Source organism: Talpa europaea (genome assembly GCF_964194135.1).
Source record: "Talpa europaea genome assembly, chromosome: 11".
NCBI classification, from domain to species: domain Eukaryota; kingdom Metazoa; phylum Chordata; class Mammalia; order Eulipotyphla; family Talpidae; genus Talpa; species Talpa europaea.
In genome coordinates, this window is record NC_140078.1 from 29956575 (window position 1) to 29981162 (window position 24588).

A 24588-nucleotide genomic window follows, 5' to 3' on the forward strand; every position below is an offset into this window, starting at 1 on the left:
TGCAAAGGGAAGAGCCAGGCACTGGTCATAGCTTTGCTCAGTAGATAAATGTGCCCTGGCATGTTTTGCCAGGATGTGGGGCTACTACACAAGTGGAGACCAAACCAGGAAACTGGGTCAGAGAGAACTTTGTCCACCCAACTTCTCATCCCCCAACATCTCAGGCCCCAAATATGGATTCGAAGATATGGGTGAGTCAACTGTGCCCGTGGCTCCTGGCCTTTGAATTCTTCTTTTCTCTTTCATTACATCTAGTCTTTCATCCATTCATTTATGCAGGGAGAATTTAGTGCAATTCTGCTATTTGTCAGGCTCTGGACTAAGCTCCAGTGATAGAGGTAGCAGAATAGACACAATTCCTGCTTCAAGCAGCTGACTCCTTAGTGGGGGTAGCAACAAAGAAGAAAATCCATAAATGCAGTCATTTCGGTCTGTGCTAACCACTGGAGAGGAAATAAGCAGAGTGGTGGAGGTGAACTGTTGGTCGGGAGAGACTACTTATATATAAGATGAGCTTTGTGGAGGTGATATATAAGCTGAGATTTGAAAGCAGAGAGGGTGATGATGGTAGCCTTCACTAGGCTGTTAGCAGAGGAATTTCAGAAATGGACAAAGCATTGTATTATTTATTTAACAATACTGTTTTTATCAGATAAGAATGAACTTGAGCAAATTAACATGACTAATTTAATTTATCCTTTGTGTGGTTGAATATTCAGTATGTGCCTTTATTAGCCATAAATTGAACAAAAAATAATAAAGCCTAATAATGAAATGAACATAATAAAATGTGTATACAGATATAATAAAAAGGAGTGTATAAGAAGTGATGCAAATAAGGAGAGATTAATGCCACTGAAGACCAAGGAAGATGTCAGAGAAAGCATTTTAAAGGACACATAGAAAAAAAAATAAAATAAAGACACGAAGGAGTTTTCTGTGTTCACAGAGAAGTAAAGGTTTTTCAGGTAAAGAAAACAGAAAGAGGTATGATACTCCAGGTCCAACAGCACCACTCCTCTGTATTGAGTTACTTGGTCCTCCTTTGGACAGACAGCATCCTTTCCTGCAGTCTGAATTTCACCCCATACTTGTCCCTCAACAGACTCATTTGTACCATGTACAGATTTCTCAATGCATATAGCAGCCCTGAATGAAACCACGGGGAGTCAATTATGTCTGTTCATTCATCCATTCAGTGAGGGCAACACAGCAGTGTCTCCAAAGCAGGCTGTTCAAGAGGAGAGTCCCAGACAGTGTCAGGGACCCTGTATTCTGGATTGGAGCCAGCTACCTCTCATGTGCCACCCCCTCTGCAGTGATCCCCTGGACCATGTTCTGTAAAAATAGGGAGTTGAATCCTAAGTCCCCCCTTCCAAGCAGGTGTGGTATGATCAGTCTCAGATCTAGCTGACGCAGATCTGTATTTTAATAGGAGATTGAGCATATGAAAATAGTTTTAAAACTTCAAAGACTAAAGAACAGTCTATTCCCTACCCCTCCCTAAAATGGATCTTTTTGAGCGGACTGCTAAGCAGTCATCTAAGTCTTCTTTCTGCACCCTGCCCGCTCTCTGTGCACTGGGGCGATTGGAACATGTATTAATATTCCTCCCTGTGGCTTAAGCCAACCCAAGCTGCCTTGTCCTGTCTCCACTGATGACATCAACACCTGTAGCCCCTGTCAGTCGACAGGGATCACAGTGATGCCATGCCCTATATGTACCCTTTATGAACTGGGAGGCTTTGGTAATACTGTCAACTTCAGTTTTCTCATCTATTCAGCGGAGGTGATGATAATTGCAACCACCTGCTGGGGAGCTTTGGGAGGCGTTAAGATGATGTGTGAAGAGCACTTGGACAGGGCTAATGCAGAGGAGACACAAAAGATGGTGGAGATGGAGGTGTGGCTATGATTCAGGAAGATAGGAGCTAAGTCTGAGGGAAAATATTAAAGAGAAAGGATAACAATGTAAGAGAGTACTTGGAAAGGCTTAAGAGAGATGGCAAGAGCAAAGAGAAGAAAAAATGAGTTTTTAAACCACAATGATGCTCCCATTTTACAGATGAGAAGACCAAACCCAGGGAAGTATTTCTCCAGGGTGGAGTCCCTCTTTTCTCAAATACCATATTTTCCCACACCCTTTATTATTCTGAAAATAAGTCTTTAGGAATTATCTATGACCTTATCAGTTGCCACTTCCCTCTTTTCCATTTTCTCTTGTGTTTTGGTCTTTTGATGTAAGTTCCATGTATAAGTAACATGCACACAAAAGGAGCAAAGTTCATGTGTGCACAACTCAATGCATTTTCACAAAGTGAGCATTCAACTCCCAGACCAAAAAAGAGAACATGGAGCCCTACTATGGGCTCCCTTCCATACTTTGGCCCTGTGGTCATCACCAGCCTTGCTCTTAACCTCGTGGGTTAGTTTTACCTACTTTTGAACTTTACAAAAATACAATAACGAGTTTTACATGCTTTTGGATCTGGCTTCTGTTGTTCAGCATTACATCTGTGAAATTCACCCCTGTTGTTGGGTGTGGTTTCCTCATTTTCCTTGCTGTATTGTGTTTCATTCTGTGACTGCTGACCATTTGCATTTTGTTTCCACATTTTACTGCTGATGGTCATCAGGACCCCAGACACTTTCAGAGTCACCCCAAATGTTTAGCAGGTCTGAGGAAAAATACAAGATCTCCAGGGCCTCCCTGGTGGCACAGGCGGTTGAGCACCGCACTGTGAAGCTGTCTGGAGCCTCTGCAGTGAGGGTTCGATCCTGGCTGGCGCACAGACCTCTCCTGCCACCTGCTGCTCCCCTCAGCATTGTATTTCATCAGTCTGCCTGTTCTGCTCCCCACTCTGTCTCTGGTGAAACCTCTCACTCTCCCATGCATCTGGCCTGTACCCCAGTTCTTTTCTAAATAAAATAAAATCTAAATAAAATAAAATCTTTAAAAAAAAAAAGAATACAAGATCTCCAAATGTTAATATCCAGAGCAATATGACTTTAGGGTCTGGCTCTTTGTGACCTGTTTCCTCTGGCCCCTGCCTCATCTGTCCCACTGAATGACCCCACAGTGTTTGCCTGCAGCACTAAGTATCATTTTTTTCCTGCCCAGACACCATCCACTTTATTTCCTCCTCCATATAGCAACTGTTTTGGTTGACCAGACGTACCTCACTGAGTGAAGCCACCAGATTATACAGCTGAACAGTAGTAGGCTGAGCTGGTATCTAGATGTGAGCTTTCCTTAGAAAGTGAGGCTAGGACTCCCCCAACAAAACAAAGTGGTAGAGCAGAGTTGAGGAATAAATGAATAGCATGTGGCAGACTAGAGTCCTGGAGTGAGTTCTTCTGATCCAGTAATCCTGGATGGAGCCTGCCATTGGGGAAGGACAGGGACTCTAAGGTGGCTATAGACTCTCTAACTCTAGACAACTCCAGGGAATAAATTCACACTACCCAGCACAATGGGAGGAAATAGTGCTGTGACATTTATTAGCCAAGGGCCCTAAGCTGTTCTCTTAGATTTAGCATCGTGATTGCATGGTTTCTCCCACACCTGTTCTGTGCAGCTGATATCTTCTAGATCTATTTTTCATGGTTCTCCATTCTAAGTTATGGCTTGAATGCTACATCTACATGCATTACATCAGTGCACTCCCTTGCTCTGGGGCTTCTGTTTGGATTTGGTCTGTAAACATGGCAGGAGATCTGAGAAAGAAGAGAAGGAAGTTGCAGTATTTAGTAAACCCTGTTTCCTCCCTCCATGCATGGGTGCATGCCCGCACATACACACACTTCCCTCCCTTTGGGTAACAGTAACCTCTCCCTTTCCATGCCTTTTCAGGCCTGGGGTGGAATATCTCCCCAGGTTTACTGGCGATGGATCCTGATGCTTCTTTGGTGGTTTCCGGCCTCATTGCTAAGACATTTGTAAACTTCTTTTATTAATCTCTCCTCTCTCACTGAGTACCTCAGTGCCATTCATTTCCTGCCCATATTCAGTCTGATACACCCTAGGAACATGTGTATACTGGAGAGAGTAGTAAACATGTAAGAATGAATGCTCTTGTACCCTCTTTCACGGCCAACCCCAAAAGAAAGCCTCTGGAAACTTGTTCTCTTTCTTGAACTGCTGCTAATTGAATGAATTCTAGTGGGAGAATTATTTTTGTGAGAAGAAAGTCAAGAGGTACTTTGTTTCTCTATGGTCATAGTAGGAAATTGTATAAAGACAGAGAGCAATAAAATGGTTGAAGGCCGGGTGGGTGCCCTCTGCCACCTGGCACTTAACCTTCTGGCCTCTCCCTCAGGACCTCTCATAAAAGGAAATCCTAGAGATGTCCTGCTCACCAACCACAGGTTTCTGGAGTTGGTTCAGATTGCTAGTGCCTTGGGCCACTGTCCAGTCAGGGCATCAAGAAAAAATTAAAGAACATAATATGATCATGACACAGATATAAGAGATACTGAGCTAAAGAATCACAATTAGGAGTCCTGATAATTTTTGCATTGAAAAGTTCTATTCCTAGAGGGCTTCTTTTGTTCTACCTTGCATTTTATATGTGTGCTGGTCTCTGAAGTCTGGGATGCCAAACCCTATTTAAACACAATTTTCACAATGTTAGTTACATGATTTTTATACAAATATTAAATAAATATATGGTAAGTATTTATTTAACTATTTAATGAGGGATCTAAGAAGATGTTAATGCTAGTTCAGTGTAATGAATATTTATAAAATTAGTTGGGAAATCATGAGAAAATAAATTTGTAAGTTAGAAACAAAAACTGGTTAATGTCCATTAGGGCAATAAAACAGAGTAAACTTTGTGGGGTTTTTTTTTGTTTGTTTATTAAAGATTTATTTATTTATACATACAAGAACTGGGGTATAAGCCAAAGGTGCGGGAAGTGAGAGGATTCACCAGAGAGAGTGGTGAACAGAACAGGCAGATCTACTGAAATACACTGCTGAGGGGAGCAGCAAGCGAGGCAGGAGAGGTCTGCTGTACCATGTGGGTTTGACTCTGGCTGGCCAGGGATCGAACTCATGCTGCAGTGGCTGGGATAGCTTGATAGCGTTGTCTTTAAGCTCTGTGCCACCAGGGAGGCCCCAGAACAGAGTAAACTTTGAGTTAATGTTTCTATTGAGCAAAAAAAAAAAAAAAATACTGTATTTCGGCAGGATGAAAATCTACAAGTTAGCTTGTAGTTTTTAGTCTGGGCCCTAATCAACAGTAAATAATAGGTGGAACAAAGGCACAGTCTCCTAGAGAATTAAATAATTCTGATAGGCCTGTCATATCACACTCCAGTGCGTGTTCAAGATTCTGTTCTAGGTAAAAGGGGTATAGCACTGAACAAGATGAACAAGGAAACTGCTCTTCTGGAATTTATAGGGTAGGAGGGGAAAATAAGTACATAAGTATACAAACACATGCTTGCTGTTCTATAAATTCAAATAAAATAGGCTATGGGCTAGTGACCTGGGGTTATGTGGGTTCATCGGGGTGATCAGAGAAAACCCCTCCGGGAAGGTGGCTTGAGCTTAAGCCCTAACTAATGAGGGGAAGCCAGCTTAAAGAGTGATCTGTATATCAGCGAGAGAAAAGAAAACTGCCAAGACTTTGAGGTAAGACATCTGTTTGATATATTTGAAGAACAGAAAAACTGCAGTGGTGGGCCATAGGGCAGTGGTAGAGGATAAGGGACAGATGCAGGCAGGAACCAATAAACTTGCAATTATCCTTTTTGCTTTATTTCCAAGTTTGGCATCATTTGTTTTAACAAGCCATGTATATTAAAGTGTCTCACTCCTACAGCACTGGCACAAAATAGATGCCCAGTAAGTGTTTGTTGAGTGAATCCATGAATAAAACAAACACCCCAGCCATTTATAGAGAAAGGTTAGCCAAACTAAGTCAAGGGCCCACAGTCATATCAGCTGCCAGTTTTCCAAGCAGGAATCTAACTGTTTCCCTGGAGGAGAACAGAACAACTGTCCAAATAAGAACAATCTGTACAGGCAGGTGGCAAAAGGAACCAGCCTGATGGTGTACAGCTTTCTCTTCACCCCAGGCCATAGTTGTTGGTCTATGATAGCTCTATAATTGTTTTATAGTGTCAGTAGGGGTTCCCTAATAAATGAGAATTACAAGTTTCTGGCAGCCCACAGAGCTGTACAGGTGCATCATGAAAGTGTAAAGGAGAACTGTTAAGTCTCAGTACCAAATCTTTGAAAATCTGGCCATGGCGCTGTTAACAAAGTAGCACATGTAAATCACAGAAAGAGTAGGCAGGGGTTACTTTTCAACAGATTTTATCCAGCTTTCAGTAAGTAGGTAAAAGTATGGGAGAAAGAGGATGTTCTAATCACTGAAGAGAGTATTTGCATTTTATGCATTTAGTACCATCAGACCTTTTTATTGAATCTTTCCAACTCTCAATTTGATTTTTTTTTTTCATGGTTGGAATATATTTTCTCCAATACAAGCGTCTCTTGAGATTCCATTCCTAGGCTATCAGAACTCAATGGACTTCACCTTTTTACACAATAAATAACAGGTTCTGCTATTATTTTGCTTTTGCTGTGTAACAGACCACTCTGGATATATTCACCTAAGAAATCCATCTTAATTAAAATAATAAATTTATTTGATTCAGTCACTCAAAACCACAAGCATTTATTCTTTCTCATGATTCTGTGGCTCAACATTTATTTTTTTTCATGAATCTGGGACTGCATGGTCTAGGATGGTCTCCTTTTGAGTGACTAGTTACTGGCTGGCTGATTTGTCTGGGATAAATTGTTTCTTTTCCAAGCATCTCTCGCCATCCCACAGGCTAGCTCAGTCCTTTTCACACAGCAGTCTCAGAATTCCAGACAGCAGCAAAAACAGCCAGGCCCCAATGCCCAAACACTTTGCTTACAGTTGTCCCATTGGCCCAAATAAGTGACACTGTCAAGTTCAAAGACAGTGTACAGTAAACTACCCAAGACATGGATATTTAGAGCAAGAATTTGTGGACAGTTTTATGAACCAATCTAACCTTATAGAACCTGGCAGTACTGGGACCTAAACCTAGACCTTCCACCTCTCTTTCAAGGCCCCTTCTATAACACCAAGAGCCTTTTTCCAGGATTCTGAGGTTGAAGGCCCATTCCCCATCAAACCTGTTTTAGAGGTACTTCAAACACCTCCAAGTACTAGGAGATACTTGTATTAGGTTTCAATGAGGGGTTTTGACTTTGGCTGTTGAAAGAAATCCATCTTAATTAAAATAATAAATTGAGCAAGGGTTCTCAGGCCATGCCACCTCCAGCCAGATTTTGAAATCTGCTGTCTCGTGCTCTTCAACTTGTCTTCCTGATTCTTCCTTCAGACAACAGGATACTAGCTCCGACCTGGTGTTTGTGTCCCCCTTTTTATGTGGGGAGACACAGAATCACTACATGGGATGTTCACCTCCTGGGTCTTCTTGTCCTGCTCCACACCTTCCCTGCCTGATTAAAGATGGAATTTACAGAGTAGGGTTACTTAGGCATGACAATAATTCGGTGACCTTTCAAATAGGGTCCTGGAAAATGGACCCTTGGATAATTAGTTGCCACTCTGTTTTATTTGCCAACAATGGAGAAAGCACAAATTGAAAAATCCCCAATAATCCATACACATTAAATATTTGCTCAAAGTTTGACTTAAGCTGAGTCACACATGGCTGAAGAGCAGGGATCGTTGCCCCCTGGTGGCCACACTTGGCCTGTTCTTTATAGCCCTGAGCAATTTAGTCTTGCCTCAAATTCAGTTATCTCCTCAGCAGACACAGCCTTCCCTAACCTTAGTCCAAAGGAGGGTTGTCTCACACCCAAAGAGATTCCTAGTGTCCCTTGCAGACAAAACTACCATTCTCTTGGAGAAAGGCTCCAGAAAAATATAACTTCTCCATTTCCTACATTTGCAGAGTTGTTTTAGATGATGAGTGGAGGTTTCTTTGGCTGAGTCGGGCTTTCAGTTCTTATACTTGTCTTCTTACATATTTTCTTAGACTCAAAAGAATAATTAGCGCTTCATTTCTGTTCATTCTTGAACCTAACAGGACATAAAGGAAATGGGTCCTAGATAGTTCCCACTGTTTTCTTTGCCAGCAGTGGAGAAAGCACAAGTTGAAAATTCATGAATAATCCATGTTTTCAAAATCAAAGTTGTTTATTGAAAGATCAAAGATGAGTCAGTAAGGTGTTAACTTTCAAGAAACTTCAATTAAGAAAGAAACATGGGTGGGTGGCCTCTCTCTACCCAAGTGCAATGAGTTGACCACACTTCATTTCTTCTAAAGCTTCACCTGAGATCTTAAGTGAGATCCCAACCCTCAAGTAAACATCCTCATGATACATTCGGCCGCCATAATGCAAGATTCCTCAGCTATTAGTCAGACTTTCAGTAGAAGGCTCCATTCCCAAGCATGAGCCAAAACTCTTAAATTCTTGAAACATGTGTGACTGTGTGACTAGCTGCCAGGGTTGTCTTCAGAGCCCTTCCTACAATGAAGCACATTTCTGGCCATATTCCCATCTGCCAGGAGTGGTTCCTACAGGGACTTGGCATTTTTATGCTCACTACAAAAAGAGCCATAGCTTTTCACTCCGTTCCTGCTGCCTGAAGGGGATGACTACCATCACCCACAGGGGAGGGAGAGCAGGAGGTGGGCAACCTTTTAATCTGTGTATTCGCCGGTTCTCCCTGGTGCTTTCCTGTTGCTTCCTTGGAAACTTCTGAGAACATGCCTCCACTCCCCCCTTCCTGCCACTCCCATGATGAAGGTCTTCTTGCTCTTGCTGTCTTCTTGAGCTCTGAGAACAAGAGCGCCTCCTTGAGAAAGCCTATTTTGCAATCTGAAACTCATTTCGTTCAATCTCCTGGCTCTCTCTTCCAAGGAGCACTCTCTCCGCAATCATGTGTAAAGATAATCAGTATGCCCTTTTATTTTTTTTTTATCTCCCCAAAGAGGGAAACTTTTGCTCTTCCCTTTGAAATACCACCAGTGGCATTCTTGAACTTATTTTTAGATGTGTGGAAGTGTTCCAGACAAAAATCGATGCCCAGCACAGATAAAGCCTTGAGTGTGTTTACCGTGGGTAGAAGAAAACGGAGCATTTTAATGTGAAGGAGCATGGCCATATGCCTGGGTGCAGTATGGCTTTCTTTAATCTGGAAAAAGGAAATAAGCATTGTTGATAATAATATGCAGATGTCCAGCCCCAAATGAGGACATATTGCTAATTAGCTATATTGTTAGTATGTTTTAAGGAGAGAGGCTGCAGTGACGTTAATTATAATCTCTGTTGTTTGTTGTTCAAAGTCTATGAGACCAAAAGCATTGCTAATAATATCTTCTTTAATATCTTCAGTAGAAGATTCCTGGATTTTTTTTTCCCCTTAGAATCCCACATAAAAGTCACTTTAGGGGTAATGAGGCCTGTAGCCTGAGCCTAATTAAAACAAAATCTAAGTAGGCCCATAGCCATCATTATCATCAACTAGTACTTATTGGGTGCCCCCTGAGCTTGTAGAATTGGAGGGTGTGGGGTTGAAAGATTGCAGATATGGCCTGTCCTTTGCCCTCCAGAAATTTGCCATCCCGTCTGCCTCCAAGAAGTCTGCCTGGTTGTGTTAATCTGGGAGTAGTTACCATAGCCTTTTTTTTTTTGAAAGAAAGGCACCCAAACTGTCCTAGTCAGCCACAATTTGTTATTCATTTGGGCCTCTTCTGGGGGCCTGGTAGGAATCCTGATTTTCATTTATCATCCTTTGGTGAATGTTTGTGGAATAGGGCAGGTGGCTATATGCAGAGGTCAACCCATTGCCCATTTCCATACACTGGTCATCCCCTTCAAGCCGATCACTCTATGTTGCCCTGTCACTTGTTTCTCCAAAAGAACCCACCCTTTGCTTGCCAAACCTGCTGGGGAACATTGACCATTGTGACCACTTTGAATCTGATGTGCTATGGCAATCCATCCTGGTCATAAGGAGGCCCAAAATTTTGATAGAATCTCCAGGCATGCATGACTGGAGGCAGTGAGTGAGCATCCTGGGTCTCGGGCCGGTGATATACCAGGAGAAAGGACACAAGTGATGAAGGGCTTGTCGTCCTAGCTATTGTACCCAGTGTGCAGATGAGAAATTTTTTTCTTCTCAGTTCATCCTGGAAAGCTAGGCAGCAGAGTGACCCCAGTCCCAAGACTCTATCCATCCTTGGTGTCCAGGCCCTGTCAGGCCATTTTCTTCCCCAGGACAGCAGTGTCCCCTAGCCCACTTCCCTTCTGCTGTTCTCATCACCTATTTTACCTGCTTAACTTTCATCTGCTTTTTTGATCTCAGCTTAAACATTGTTTCCTCAGGAAAACTTTTCTGTCCTCCTACCACCAATGCTCAAAGGAAGGAGTCCTAGAGGTGTACCTCAAAGGATAACGGTAGTTTCTCTGGCTTTCTCTCTTTTGTTGAGAGAAAGACAAATTTTGTCTTTGATTTTTAATTGAAGTAGCTTTGTTTTATGACCTTATGTAGGTTTCAGGTATACAACATTATCATTCAACATATGTATACTACATTATGATTATTAAAAAAGTTTACATAGTTTCCACCTGCCACCATACAATAGATTGCCTTAACCCAGTTTATATAACCCCTTCCTCATACCCCCAGTAACCATTTTATTCTTAAAATTTAAGAGTTTGTTTTGTCTACTTCTGCATATGAATAAAGTTATGTGATATTTGTCCTCTGCCTGATTTATTTCACTTAGCAACAATTTCTTTTTTGTGCTCAACATTTCTCATCTTCATGCAATGGGGGGCTCTACAAGCTGACTCCTGTGTTCTTTTAAGAGGACACTGTTAATCACTGAAAACTTCCTTGCTTTCTGGTGCAGTAAAATATCCCAAATTCACCTGCCCTGCCTACCCTCGGGAATCAGCGATTTGTTCAGGAAGCTCTGGTTCCTTTCAGTGAAGGAAAATCCCTTCAAATTTAATAATAGCATTTTAGGACAAATTAAAGGAACTATTACATTGCACAGTGGCTATGAGATTAAAGAAATGTAATACCTAGGTGCTAACACAATGAGAAGATTCTGTAAATATATGAAGAATATAGATGGCAGATCCAGGAAAAGGGATTATGAGAGTGAGCAGCGGAGCTGAACATCTGTAGCCTGCCATTGAGAAGTTCACTGTGATGATTCTTCAAATGCCCTGTCGGTACCTCCATCAGCTGGGGATTATGTTCAGTTGCAGAGAGCAGAAAAACCACTTTGAGTCACTTAGCTAGAGGGAAACCTCTTTATGGGCAGGCGCAGCTCTAACATTAGGGAACGATATTGATGCTGCAGCATTGTCAGTGTTAAATTAATGTTCACGATCATGGTAAAAGAAGTTCAAAGGTCACCATTCCACATCTCATGAGGGATATACAAAGCAAAAAGGGACCCAGACCCTTGCACCTTTCCAGTCTGCCTACTCTAGAATATAGTTGTTATCCTTTTGCTTGCCAGCTGCCTCAGTTCACTACAAGAAACAGTTTCCACATTACAGGCAGACAGTGGAAGACAGAAAGGCAAAAAGTAAACCGAATCTGTCCCTACTCAGCAATTCCATCCAGCACCTTCCACTTTCATCCATTGTGCAGAACTGAGTCACATAGCTAAGTCTCAGCGTTATCACTGTTCCAGCCTGAGTTTTATCCCCAGCAAGGGAGCTAACCCACATGGCACAGCAGACCTCTCCTGTCTCCCCACAGATTCCCTTAGCAGTATTTTTCAGTAGATCTGCCTGTTCTATTCCCCACTCTGTCTCAGTGAATCATCTCATCCCCTGCACATCTGGCCTACACCCCAGTTCTTCTATGCAAAAATAAAAAAGAAATTTAAAAAAAAAGAAATAATTTCCCAAACATAAGCAGGCCCCCTTATGTCACATGACTTTAGGTAAAATAAATCCTGCTGCCCCTCGGAAAGAGTGGTGACTTTCCTTTTCTTCAATTCCTGGACCATTCCAAGCTGATGGCTTCAGGGAAAATTTTTGCCTTTCTGAAGAAAACGCAAATTATTTATTTTTTTAAAGATTTATTTATTTATGCATACAAGAACTGGGGTGGAGGCCAGACATGCGGGGGGTGAGAGGATTCACCAGAGACAGTGACAGAGTGTAGAGAAGAACAGTTGGATGTACTGAAATACACTGCTGAGGGGAGCTGCGGGCGAGGCAGGAGAAGTCTGCTGTGCCATGTGGGTTTGATCCTGGCCAGCCAGGGATCGAACTTGTGCTGCAGTGACTGGTGATAGCTTGATAGTGCTGTGTTTAACCCTGCACCACCAAGGAGGCAAAAAACACAAACTATTTTAATCTTCATTTTGAAATGCAAAGTGAGACTTCCTGAGATGCTTCACTCCACTAGAATAATTGAAATCAGGACACTCAACAGTGAGCTTGGTGATAGATGAAGTGATGCCCATCCACCAAGACACCAACAGGGCCTCAGCAGAGAGAGCAGGAGATGTGCTGTATCCACTTGAGAAAGGATGGAGACAAGACTTTTCCTGCATCATTAGAAGATCGCTACCTCCTACCCCCTGCCCTGGTCTTAGAATCTATATTACAACATATAGGCTACTGCCAGATATTATTATAGATGAATAAACTGGAGCATCATTTTCTGTGAGTCATTCTAAGCCACCCATCCTTGATCCTAGAACTTCCTGATTTTGAACAGTTTGGGGACATACAATTGCTGAGACCCTGATTACCAGATAAATGCATTGGATCAAGATGCAAGAGTAATTCAGATATTCACAGGTCATGATCAGCATTCTTTATTACTGCCCAACTGCTAAATATTTTTAAAACACTGAGTTTATAAGGGGTGGCCGGGGGTGGAGTGGGGAAGATTGGAGAAAGACAAAGAAATGCCACAATTGTGTGCATAACTCAAGCCAAAGTATACTTTAGCCCCAGTCTATTCCCGGCAGAGGCACTTGTGGTCTGAACTGTCCAGCCAATTACCCTGACTCTACTCCTGTCTTTTCATGTGCACACACAAGCCAACCTGAGTTCCCTTGACCATCCTGCCTGGAGGGTATAGGCTCTTCTTATTAATTGCTCTGTTTGACATGGAGGATCATTGTACCACAGGCAGTTTGAGGGGTTTCATGGTTGTGGCTAAGCCAGGGTCACCCTGTGGTGGTGTATTTCCTACCAGGAAACATTCCAGAGTCAGACCAACAAACCAGTCAGGTTCGGTCCTTGTTTTTTTAGTCATCTAAGCAAAATGCCAAACAGCAACAAAAAATGCATTTCCACCTCTTCTTCTAAAATAGAAGTTTTAGGAGTAGAAAGAGCTCCATTTGCTACAGTGAAGTTAGGACTTGATTTGCAGGGGGTTTGTCAAGCAATTGGCAAGCAAATCCTAAACCCCTTCTGAAACTTACACTGTTTTAGGTTTGGGGATCTAGGGAGAAAAGTTACAAAACAATTGCATTCAATTACCCTCCCTAGGGCTGTTATAGTCTTATGTTGAGAAAAGTCTGTCTCCGTCTCTCTCCTCTCCTCTTCCCTCTCTTTCTCTCTCTACTTGACTCAATCTCAGCATAATACATTGGCCTACATTGCATTGAGCAATGCCTGGGAATGCCAGGGCAACTCCCACCCCAATGATGTGCCAGGACAGAAAATCTATGGCAGAGAGGTGAGCAGAAAGGTGAACAAAAACACTGCCCCTGGCCACCACTCCTGAGCAGAGAGGGAGGGCAAGCAAAAAATGATGAAGAGCATCCTGCCCGCCCTTCTGTAACTGTAGATATGCTGTCCAATCCCAGTCTTGCTCTGAACCCCTGGAGCATTCACGAAGGTAGTCTCTGTGTCAGTGAGTTTATTCCTAACCCCATTTCTGTTGAGGTATAAAAAATACAGAATCTGGGCCTCCCTGGTGGTGCAGTGGGTTGAGCGCAGCTCTGTGAATCTGTCCGCAGCCTCTGCAGCGCTGGTTTAATTCCCAGCCGGCCATGGAGATACCCACATGGTGCGGCAGACCTCTCCTGTCTCGCCTGCTGCTCCCCTCAGCAGTGCTTTGGGTCCATCTGCCTGTTCTGCTCCCTGCTCTGTCTCTGGTGAATCCTCTCACCCTCCCATGACTCTGTCCTGTACCCCAGCTCTTGTATAAATAAAAAAAAAAAACTTAAAAAAAAGAAAATACAGAACCCATTGGCTCAGGTCAGCTCTTTATTGGCTGCATGAGTTTCATCCTCAGGCCATTCTTGACCTTAGGCTATCAAAGTCAGGAGATGTAACCCTCTGGCTGGGTCAAAGGCACTGTGGTGGGGGGTGAGGAGTGTGTGTGGAGACAGTGTTCTGGAATATACACTCCAAAACTCCCTAAACATGCCCAGGAAAACAAGAACATTAACCACCGACCCAAACACTGGTGAGATTCCATCTCCACATCCCCCTCCACCAGTAAACATGAATTGGCATTCCTGGCAGGATGGCGGAAACCTCCAATGAGGGGTCCAGGGAGATAAAGGAGAAGAAGTCCAACTACTATAGTCTTCAATCACTAGAAAAAGTTTCCCCAAATGCCAACTAAATAGACATTTTACAGTAACTGTGGAAAACAACAGACTTGCACTTTTCTTTTCAGAATAAAACATTAAATTTAGAATGCCTTTGTGCCTCTTTTTCTTTGGCTAGCCCCATGTCTTCATCCTTACCCCAGCTGCTCTTTCTGCCTTCATTCCATACCAGCTTCACTGGCTGCCTTTCTGTTTGCAAATGAATGAAGTTCATCTTCATTTCAGGACTGCTTCATTTGCTAGTCTCACTGCTCGAATACCCTTCCCCAGGTTTCTGTAGGCTTCCTCCTCCTCCTCTTCAGGGGCCTCATATCAAATGTCCCCTCCTCAGGGAAGCTCTCCCTAGCTACCTATGTAATGTCATCCCCAGTCACGTGCCATCATTTTCCTCTTTCTATTCTTCTTAGTGGTCAGCACTTTGATCTCAAAGAATAGGGCACATGCCTGTTTTGTTCATGAGTGTATCTCTTATGTCTAGAATGCAATTGGCATTTGTTGGATGGATGGATGGATGGATGGATGGATGGATGGATGGATGGATGGCTAAATGACTAACATAACTGATTTGAGTCAAGAATTTTATCTATTTTGGTCAGATCTTTTGATACATGTCCCACACCAAAGAAACAAACTCTGGACACAAGGGCTATAACTAAAGCCATAGTGGTTACTCAGTTGAAGCTATGAGAAGGAAATCATAATTTGATTTCAGTTCTAAATGAGCACCTATTCACCTTTTCACTTTTCTGTTGATGTGCTTTGGTATCTAACGAATAGTCCATAGAATTCTAGGGAGTGTTCTGATGATTTGGTTGTTCAAGATGAGGAACTGAACCATGAGAAATGAAAATGAGTTGGCAATACTGTCTTGGCCTAATTCCAGCTGCTGCAATTATACTTCCTTCTGAATTTAATGATTGTTAAGAATGGCATTTTTAAATCACATATCTCCTATTTATTTGTTTGGTTGCTTATTTGTTTGTTTGTTTAGAATAATCTCAACGTGGAAAGTGATTCAGCATCAGAAACCAGCTTTCCTCTCTCCAAAGAAGCACCAGGGGAGCATCTGGACCACCAGGCCGCACACCAGCCCTTCCCCGGACAACGATTTCGGCAAGAAGCTGGACACCCTTCATTGCAAAGAGATGGCCCCAGATCCTTTCTCCTAGACCTACCAAACTTTCCAGATCTTTCCAAAGCTGATATCAATGGCCAGAATCCAAATATCCAGGTAATGCTTAGAAGTTGAAAGATAGAAAAAAGTGAAATTGTTCATCTCTTTCTTTGCTGATCTGATCCAAGGCAACTGTGCCTTACCTCATTTTTCTTCTTAACTCCTGAATGAATCCTGTCTATGGTCATGTGTTTTGTCTAAGGATACTGTTGTATTTCATCTCTGTAACACCCTGTTGCTTATTGTAAGATGTATCGTGATTCTGTGAGCCACTAATAAAGGAAAACAATTAAAATATGATACACTAATGAGGAGCTATATATCTGGTTTCAGAGATGCTGAAATGTAAGAACAAACAAGAAGTGAAATAATATACCATGAAACTGATGATATATGGCAGCTATAGGAAGCAGCCAGTCCAAGATGGAGTAGACGAGGCAAATCATGGTATGAATTCAAAGGTACTTAGGAAGGCGCTTGCTCTCAAAGCCTCTCTAGCTTGCCGTGGACACCAGAAATTCCTTCAGGAGGTGACAACTGTTGTAGAGCAACCCCGATACAAAACGGGGTGCATGACTGTGGGTCCTCACCTGCGCGCTTAAAAGGACTTATCAATGCTCTACTGCAGGCACACGCGAAAGGTTAATAAAGGCTTATTTACAAGGGAAGGGGAAATGAGGAAATATACAGCTCAGGGAGAAAAGTGGGAGACAAAGTTTTAAATGAGTCCTACCCGATCCGCCGATCGGGAATCCCAAAATGGCACACTGAGAGCTGGCCACGAGCCAGGAGGCGAGCGAAAGCGAGCCAGCCCAAGGCCCATGTGTTTGGTTTTTATATCCAACCTGGCTGCCCAACTCCACCCTCGGGTCCCAGCCACCCTCCCTTTGGTGGTGATGGGATTTGTCTTTCCCAATGTCCTGATGGCTTTAGTCTGGAGTGGGGGTGGGGTCCACTAAGCCTGTATGGGATTAGCTCAGGACATCCTTTCCCCCTAACAACAACACTTCATTTGCTCTAAATGGTTAATAGAAAAAAATGTGATCAGAGGAAGGAAGGGGAGAACTGAAACTCTTAGGGAAAAGATGAATCCTGAGAGATGAACACTGAGATGGGAGGGGGTGTAGCTGATGGAAACAGGGGTTAAGGGAAAGGGAGCTTGAGATGACAATAACACACTTATCTACACTGAAATAGCACAGTATTTTTCAAAGCAAATGTAGTGAGATTGGACTTTCTTACACCCTCCTGAAGGAGATGAAGCACAATTCCCCAGTACTATCAATAATGCAACAGGTACTCAGGAAGAGTTTGCCCAGTTCACATGGCTAGTGAACAGTAGTTGTGAGGCTCAAATTCAGGCTCTCAGGTTTCTATGAATATTTACCCTCCCAATCCACATTTCAGAAACAAATTCCTAATTTTGATTTCTGTATTCATTCCCTGCCCACCCTGTTTCTTCCAGAGGTTGTCTGGATGATGACAGAGGGATGTTCACCCTTCAGGGGCAGCCTAGCCCCTTTGTAGTCATTTGCCTGCTTCCACACTCTTTAAGCTTTGTTGTCAATTCTTTTCATTTGCAGAGGGGCAGCTGTTCCTTATTCTTCCTCTCTATATCAAATTCCAATTAGTTTACATGACAGAAAGTTCCTGAATGTAATCTCAGAACAACTGATCCTTCATTAACATTCTCTCTCTCTCTCCCCCTGCTACTGATCCTTCATTCTCTCTCTCTCTTTCCCTCTCTATACACACACACACACACAAACACACACACTGCATGGCGCCATCTTAGATCAGATTTCCACAACCACAGTTGTTCTGCTTCTAACACTAGTGTCATGGTGGCTGGTGAATGTCACTGAGAACACAATTCAATTAGAATACATTGACTAGCCCTGATCTTGTGTAAAATGTATGTTTGATTCTGGGAGATTAAGAAAGGTAAGACTTTTTCTCTCAGGGATGTGACATAGATGTGAAGACCCCAGCTACCAAAGACAATATCAGAGATTCATGAAGTCAGAGGAAGAAAAAACATTGTGTTTCACAGTGGTTTTATATGAATAGATGGAAGATCTAGGGCAGAGCAGGGTGGATGGTACAGAAGTGAAACATATTTTGGGTCACTCTGAGAACTCGTGTCCAGCAGTCACTGCATATACCCCAGTTCATATTTCTGATGAATCTTGTATTATCCTAAGTGGTTAATTAGAAAACAGACCCTTTACTCCTCTACCCTCAGCCCAGGAACTCATCACATGGCTTTCCCAAAAAAAGAACAAAGGACCCACTGAGGGGAGGGGCAGATTGGCAAAAATTCACAGACATATTCTTACAGTTGCTCAACAGTGTTGCCATCATGCCTTCATCTGCAGAAGTGATTTTTCCTTGTCATAGATTTTATAATTTTTTTATAGAGGCATGTTTTATTTATTTATTTGTTTGTCTGTTTTGTTTATACATGCACTGGGTACAGTCAGAAGCACAGGAGGGTGAGAGAATTCACCAGAGCCAGAGCAGGGAGCAGAGCAGGCAGAAGGACCGAAGTACACTGCTGAGGGGAGCAGCGGGCGGCAGGAGAGGTCTGCGCGCCATGTGGGACCCTCCTCCTGTGGCCAGGAAGCAGCCGGGGATCGAACCGGCGCCGCAGAGGCTGCGGGCAGCTTCGCAACCCAGCGCTCAACCGCTGTGCCACCGGGGAGGCCCGATTTTATAATTTCAGGATGAAACTGCCCTTATCCAATGGCGCTTAAACTATGCCCAAGAAAAGTTTAAGTTCTGTAAGTCTCACACACTTATTTTGAGATAAAAAGAGGGTGAGAAATGTCACTGCAAGACTTTATGTTGAGGATCAAGCTTAGTGTACAGCATTTGAGAATCACTCATATAAAGTTATCAAACTTGCCTCAGTGCAGGGGAATGGAAGGATACAGGGGAGAATGAAAACATACTGAGTACTTGGGACTCCACCTATAAACCAAATTTTGAGAATTTTGAGAATTTCTCAGGATCCTCCTCCTTTCTTCTAAATGACACCATTCATCAGAAAATCCCCAGGCCAATCCTGCCCCTCTTGGGACTTTTTATTTTTTAATTTAAATATTTTATTTTATATAATTCTTACATCTTTTCATAATGTATGCATTTTCATTTTGGTTATATTCCCCACACAATTGCACCTCCCCCCTTATTTTGACTCTAGTCCTTCCTTTCCCCTCTTCTCCCTCCTCCCCTGCCTACATAGTGTGTCTCTGGTTTATAGTTGCTTGTTGATTTTGATTTTTACTTTGTATTGATTAGTCTTTTTCCTGGTCTCTTATTTAGGTTTTCTAAATTCCTGCTATGAGTGAGACCAGCCGGTATTTTTCTTTTTCTTTCTGACTTATTTCGCTGAGCATGATCCCTTCTTATTTCCTAAATATCAGGGAAGAACAGTGGTACAAAGGCAGCTAGGATCCTCAGAATTGGAAACCCCAGATTCGTTTTCCAAAAAGAACAGGGCAGCTGCAAAGTGCTGCACTCACACAATGGGTTTGTGCATAAGGAGCTCAGCAGAGCAGCCAAGGCTGTGATATGTTTTTCATCATAAGAAGCTGTGTTGTGTAGCCAGATTGGAAGTAAAGAATGCTTCAGAACCATTTTGTCTGGCTTCCTGAGGGTGAGGGAGCTGTTGGAGTTTGAAGTTGTGAAAAAGATATGAGGGAGCAGAGAATAAGTGGAAGGGGAGTTGTAAGAAGGCCCCAGCTGAGATTCTCTCTGGTAAAGTCTCTGAGACATTTTTAAAATGCAGCTTCCCCAAGTGAGGTCACAAGGTCTGCTACAGAGATGGCACAAGTGCAAAATGATCTGCCCTTGTCCCCGCTGAAGCCCTGAGCCACATATTTACATAGACTATTACAGTGAAGAGTAACACTCTGTGTTTTCACTTTGTCTTACCCTTGTCCCAGTGCAGGAACATGTTCATCTCCAGTGCTGCGTCCAAAAGGAAGTCTTTGAGCCCGGGGTGGGAGGAAGGACGAGGTCACTCCTGCAAAATGCCCACATTTTATTGAGTTACTCTTTGTACAACAAAGATCACCATCATTCCAAAAAGTGTAGCCTTTACCTATCAGAGGTATTAGAAAAATGGGTTGACACTATGGAAAGTTGTGTGGAGATTCCTCAACCTGCTAAAGATGGAGCTTCCACATGATCCAGCAATTCCACTCCTAGGTATTTACCCAAAGGACACAGAAACATTAATTCCAAAGGGCACCTGCCACCCTGTGTTTATAGCAGCACTGTTTACAATAGCTAAGCTTTGGAAACAACCCAAATGCCCAAAAATAGATGACTGGATCAAGAAGATGTGGTACATATACACCATGGAATATTACTCAGCATTCAAAAAAAGATAAACACATGCCATTTGCAGCAACATGAATGGAGCTGAAAGGGATCATGCTCAGCAAAATAAGTCAGAAAGAAAAAGAAAAATACCAGATGGTCTCACTCATAGCAGGAATCTAGAAAACCTAAATAATGGACCAGTAAAAAGAATAACTATAAGAAAGAAAAAAGCAAAATCAACAAACAACTATGAACCAGAGACACACTGGGGGTGGCAGGGAAAGGAGGGGTTGGGGTTGGGGTCAAAATAAGGGGGTTGCAATTGTATGGGGAATATAAAAATAAAAATAAATAAATAAATAAAAAGAAAAGAAAAATGGGTTGAAACTATTGACGCGCCAATCCGATACCATTAAAGTTAAAAACCAAGTAAGACTCTAGCAACACCTATTTTTGCCCACTCCCTCTTTGGGTCATTCCATTTCTGCTTTGTCCAATCCTTGCGTTGAATGTCCATCCTCCAGGCAGTACGGAGGAGTTGGACAACTTATGTTCTATTGATCTGATGACTTGCTGTCCACAGAGAAAAGAAAATTGAGCTGTATTTTAACCTTCTCTTTCTGAAAGACCACAAAAGGATAGTGTTAGTCACTCAGAATGATGTTCAAAAAAAGAAGTAAGCAGCTGCTATCCCTGGAAACCCCAGCCCTCGGTCTACATGTCTGTTAGTGTACACACCCATTGCACACACACATCATGCATACACACATACACATATGTGCACACACAGTGCTAGTCACTGCAGCCCCACTCACCACTGCACTTGGATAAACTGGCTCCCCAGTGACCCTTTAAACGATAAGGTTCTTTCCAAAGATGGGGGGGAGCTTCCATGTGGCAGTTCTCACCCCTTCTTAGAATGCTGCTTTTTTGTTGATTTCCATTGGTTTGACATGGGCCTATTCAGCCAAGCAGTCAGCCCTGCTGGTCTCCCTGGCCATGTCTAGCATCTTCTCTCCCTGGGGAGCAGTGAGGACAGATGAAGTGTGCCTCAATGGGATGGATTCTGCTGCCTGGGTCCCTGTCCTTGTCTCCCCACTCCCTTGACTATCTACCCCTTGTCTCCATCTAGTTACTCTAACTAAAACTGGAGAACTGAACAGATACCCCTCCCTCTAGACCCTCCTCTTCAACCCCTGCAGTGTCTGGAAGTGTTTCACACTCCAGGGTTGGGTCGTTTTGTCAAACAGCCCACACCTTTCCAAAGTGGCAATGCTGAGGCTTCGCATGGGTCCACATCCTTCTTGGACCTCCTGAATTTTCAGAAGGAAAATCCTTCAAAAAGCCCTGCGGTTTTAAGCGTTTTTTAACCCCCTCCCCCCAAGCCAGGTGGCCCCTGTCCCAAGTGCATCAGGCTCTCCTTTGTAAGAGTGGCTCCAGGCTGTGGAAGTGAGTGGGAAAAAAACAGCAATGTGCAAAATAGAAAGAAATAGCCTCAAACTCTTGAACCAAATCTCCATATTAAATTTAAAACAATACTAGAAGTTGGGTTTTGTTTTTCAAAAAATCATTCAGGAAAGAAAGTAAATCCCCCAGGACAAGTTAAACTTGAACTTTAGTATCTATCCTTGGCTGGGTTTTTGGTCTGCAGCTGATGGCCAGATAGCAAAGACAAAAATTTCTAAAATAAACTCATTATTAGGCTTACTGCATCAATTCATTACCACAGTAGCTATTCACAACCAAATATTTCTCTTTTCTGGATCAAGCTGAGATTAGTATTCATTTCAACCAATATACTTATTTCTTTTCTTCCATTGAGGGAGACTTAAAAATAGTCATCTAAAGACCTTTTTTCCCTGCATAGACTTATTTGCATGGCCATAGGCCTCTTGAGTACCACAAGATACAATCAGATGAGTTGGCCAGGGCTACAAATGCTGTGTGTGCTTCTACTTATGATTTTCACTCCTTTTTCTGTAAATCTTCTGGAATGGCAGGTCTTTCTGAATAAGAACTAAGAAATGTCTATGTCCAAGATATGAACCCCACACCCATGGGCCTGTATTGGTCAGCTTTTCATGGGACCCTGCTATCCAGAACCTGAGATGCAACTGTACCGACTTATTTTTGGGATCTAGAGCCACCATTCAGTCAACCAGGCTTGGCCTCTGTGGCTTCATGCAGGTTACTTGACCTTCCTATGCTTCTGTTTCCTTGTCTATAAGTACCTATGACTATTGTATTGCTACACCAATGTAGGATTGTTAAGAGGATCCAATGAGATCATCCAAGTAAAGTGCTTAGAACTGATATATGGTAAGCTTTCCTAAACTGGTAGATGTTGGTTGACAATGGGGATGAAGAGGGCTGAGAATAGGTGTATAAAATAATTCGGAATCAGAAGACCCAGTTCTGAAACAAGCTCTACATCTTCCTTGGTATTTACCTAGGGAACCTGAATTCTCCAATACAGTTTCTGTGCTTGAAGTTTGGGTATAGCTGGTGTAGAGTAAGCAATAATATTTGGATAAGCACACTACACGAGTCTCAAAGCATTTAACACAACTAACTCAACTGGGGTTGCTAGAGTTGTTTTTAGGGCATTGGTCTGAGAGGAGGGAATTATATGTCATCCTAGACCATTTTATGTTCTTTCTGTGGTAATTGTGAAGGAGTCTGGGGCCTAATCTTTCACTGGAGACTGTTTTCCTATCCCCGGATGGTCAGTGTTCCTAAAGAAATCACCTCTCAAGGCTCACTTTCCACTCTGGGAAATACAAATCTATGCCTGCCTAGTCCCCACAGCTCACAAAACATAGAAGGCCAATACACTAGAAAATTCTAGCAGATTCTTTTGAATTTCGAGTGTCAAGACTTCTGGGTACTCAGTGTCCTTACTCTTTTATCAGTTAGATTAAGAATTGTGTTAGTTTTCCTATAGAAAGTGCTTTTTAGAACAAGAGTAAAGATTTTGTTTCTAATAAATGTTTTATTGTCAAGAGGAGGGGAAAAAGCTGATAATATTGCATAGGATCCCCATTTCCTGCCTTGGACAGAATTTCCAAAATTGGTGTCTATTATGTATTCTCTTTCTTGGGAACTGGTGATAGATATTTTGCCAGAAGTTGGACTTGGGTTATTTGAAAGCAATCTCTTTCTTTTATTGTCATGATTATGGTATGGAAGAGTCCAGAAGAAACAAATGTTGAAGATACATAATTTATGTTTATTAAGGAAAAGAAAGCATGATAAGATCTAGGATCTTTATCAGCTCGGAAATCTGCTGGGCTCACTCCCACACCTTCAACTCATCACATTGTTTATTATTCAAGACATCTTTATAAACAGATTCTCTGAGGGTAGGGAACATGTAAATAGAATGAAAGCAACAGGAAATATAAAACTAATCCCCGCCATTCAAGAAGTCATTGCTCATTAAGTCTTTTTAATTGAATGACTATGAAATTTCAGGTTCCAGATTAGATTTCTCCTTTTGATATTAAAAGAAGTATGAGGTTTCCATTATTAACTGTAGGGAAGGGCGGATCCTAAGGATTGTGTGTTTTTTGCGTTTTTGTTTTTAATTCAGTTGGGGCAATGGCTAGAAATTAAAGGAGAAAAAGAAACCTCTAAGCTGTTGAGATTTAGTCATTGATAGAGTTTTTGGAGTAAATTCGCATTTCGTTACTCATTGCCTGGCCAGGCAATAAATCTATTTTGTTTGGATCAGAGTATAAGTTTGAAAAAAAATCGTATTGACGGTAATAGCTTAAAACATAAAATTGTTTTTATTCCCAGCTTGAAGAAATTGCAGGGCATGTTTTGTTTAGGCAATCCCTTGACTCCAGCCTGAATACAAATGGAATACCAAAACTGTTGGGCATGTTCCCCCTTATCTCCTACCCAGAGACTGATTTCATTACCATAATTGCAGGCTTGCCTGGCTCTTGGCAGCTTCTCTCCTCCAAGACCCTTAATAGCCTTGCAGAGATTGTTGCGGCTCAGTTGTTCTGTCTGCAGGCAGAGAGGAACAGCACCGCGCAGAAGGATTATGTCTCCAAAGACTCAGCATTGCCCTGTCATTGCTCAGCTTAGATTTACACTGCTCTGTCCAGTCACTGTGATTCTCCAGCAACCGTTCTTTCTAGCACACTGTGGTGATACAAGACATAAGACGCATTTCCTCTCTATTCTTCCCTTTTTTTTTCTTTTGAGGATGACTGGAAGCTCCATGCTCATTTATAAATATACAAGGGTAACTTAACAGACAGGGGTGAAGGTGTGGTATAGAAGAAAGTCAATAGTGCCCTTCCAGGCAACTTCCCCCAGTGGGGAAGATATACTTGACCTGCTGCAGCCTGAGTATGCTCTAGAACTGAGTGTCTCACACTTGACTTTGTGTCTGAGCCACATAAGGTCACTTAGCCCAAACCCACTGTACATTG

General features: G+C 42.5%; 1 protein-coding gene across 1 annotated transcript in view; it reads left to right on the top strand.

The window, feature by feature from the left end:
- The window catches only part of ISM1 (isthmin 1), a gene marked incomplete at its 3' end in the record, with an annotated part of 77808 nt that overhangs the window by 34612 nt on the left and 18608 nt on the right, over window positions 1-24588 (top strand). Inside the window, exon 2 of the mRNA XM_084247335.1 lies at window positions 15626-15865. Coding sequence (XP_084103461.1) covers window positions 15626-15865 — 240 coding nt within the window. The remainder of the gene's footprint in view (window positions 1-15625; window positions 15866-24588) is intronic.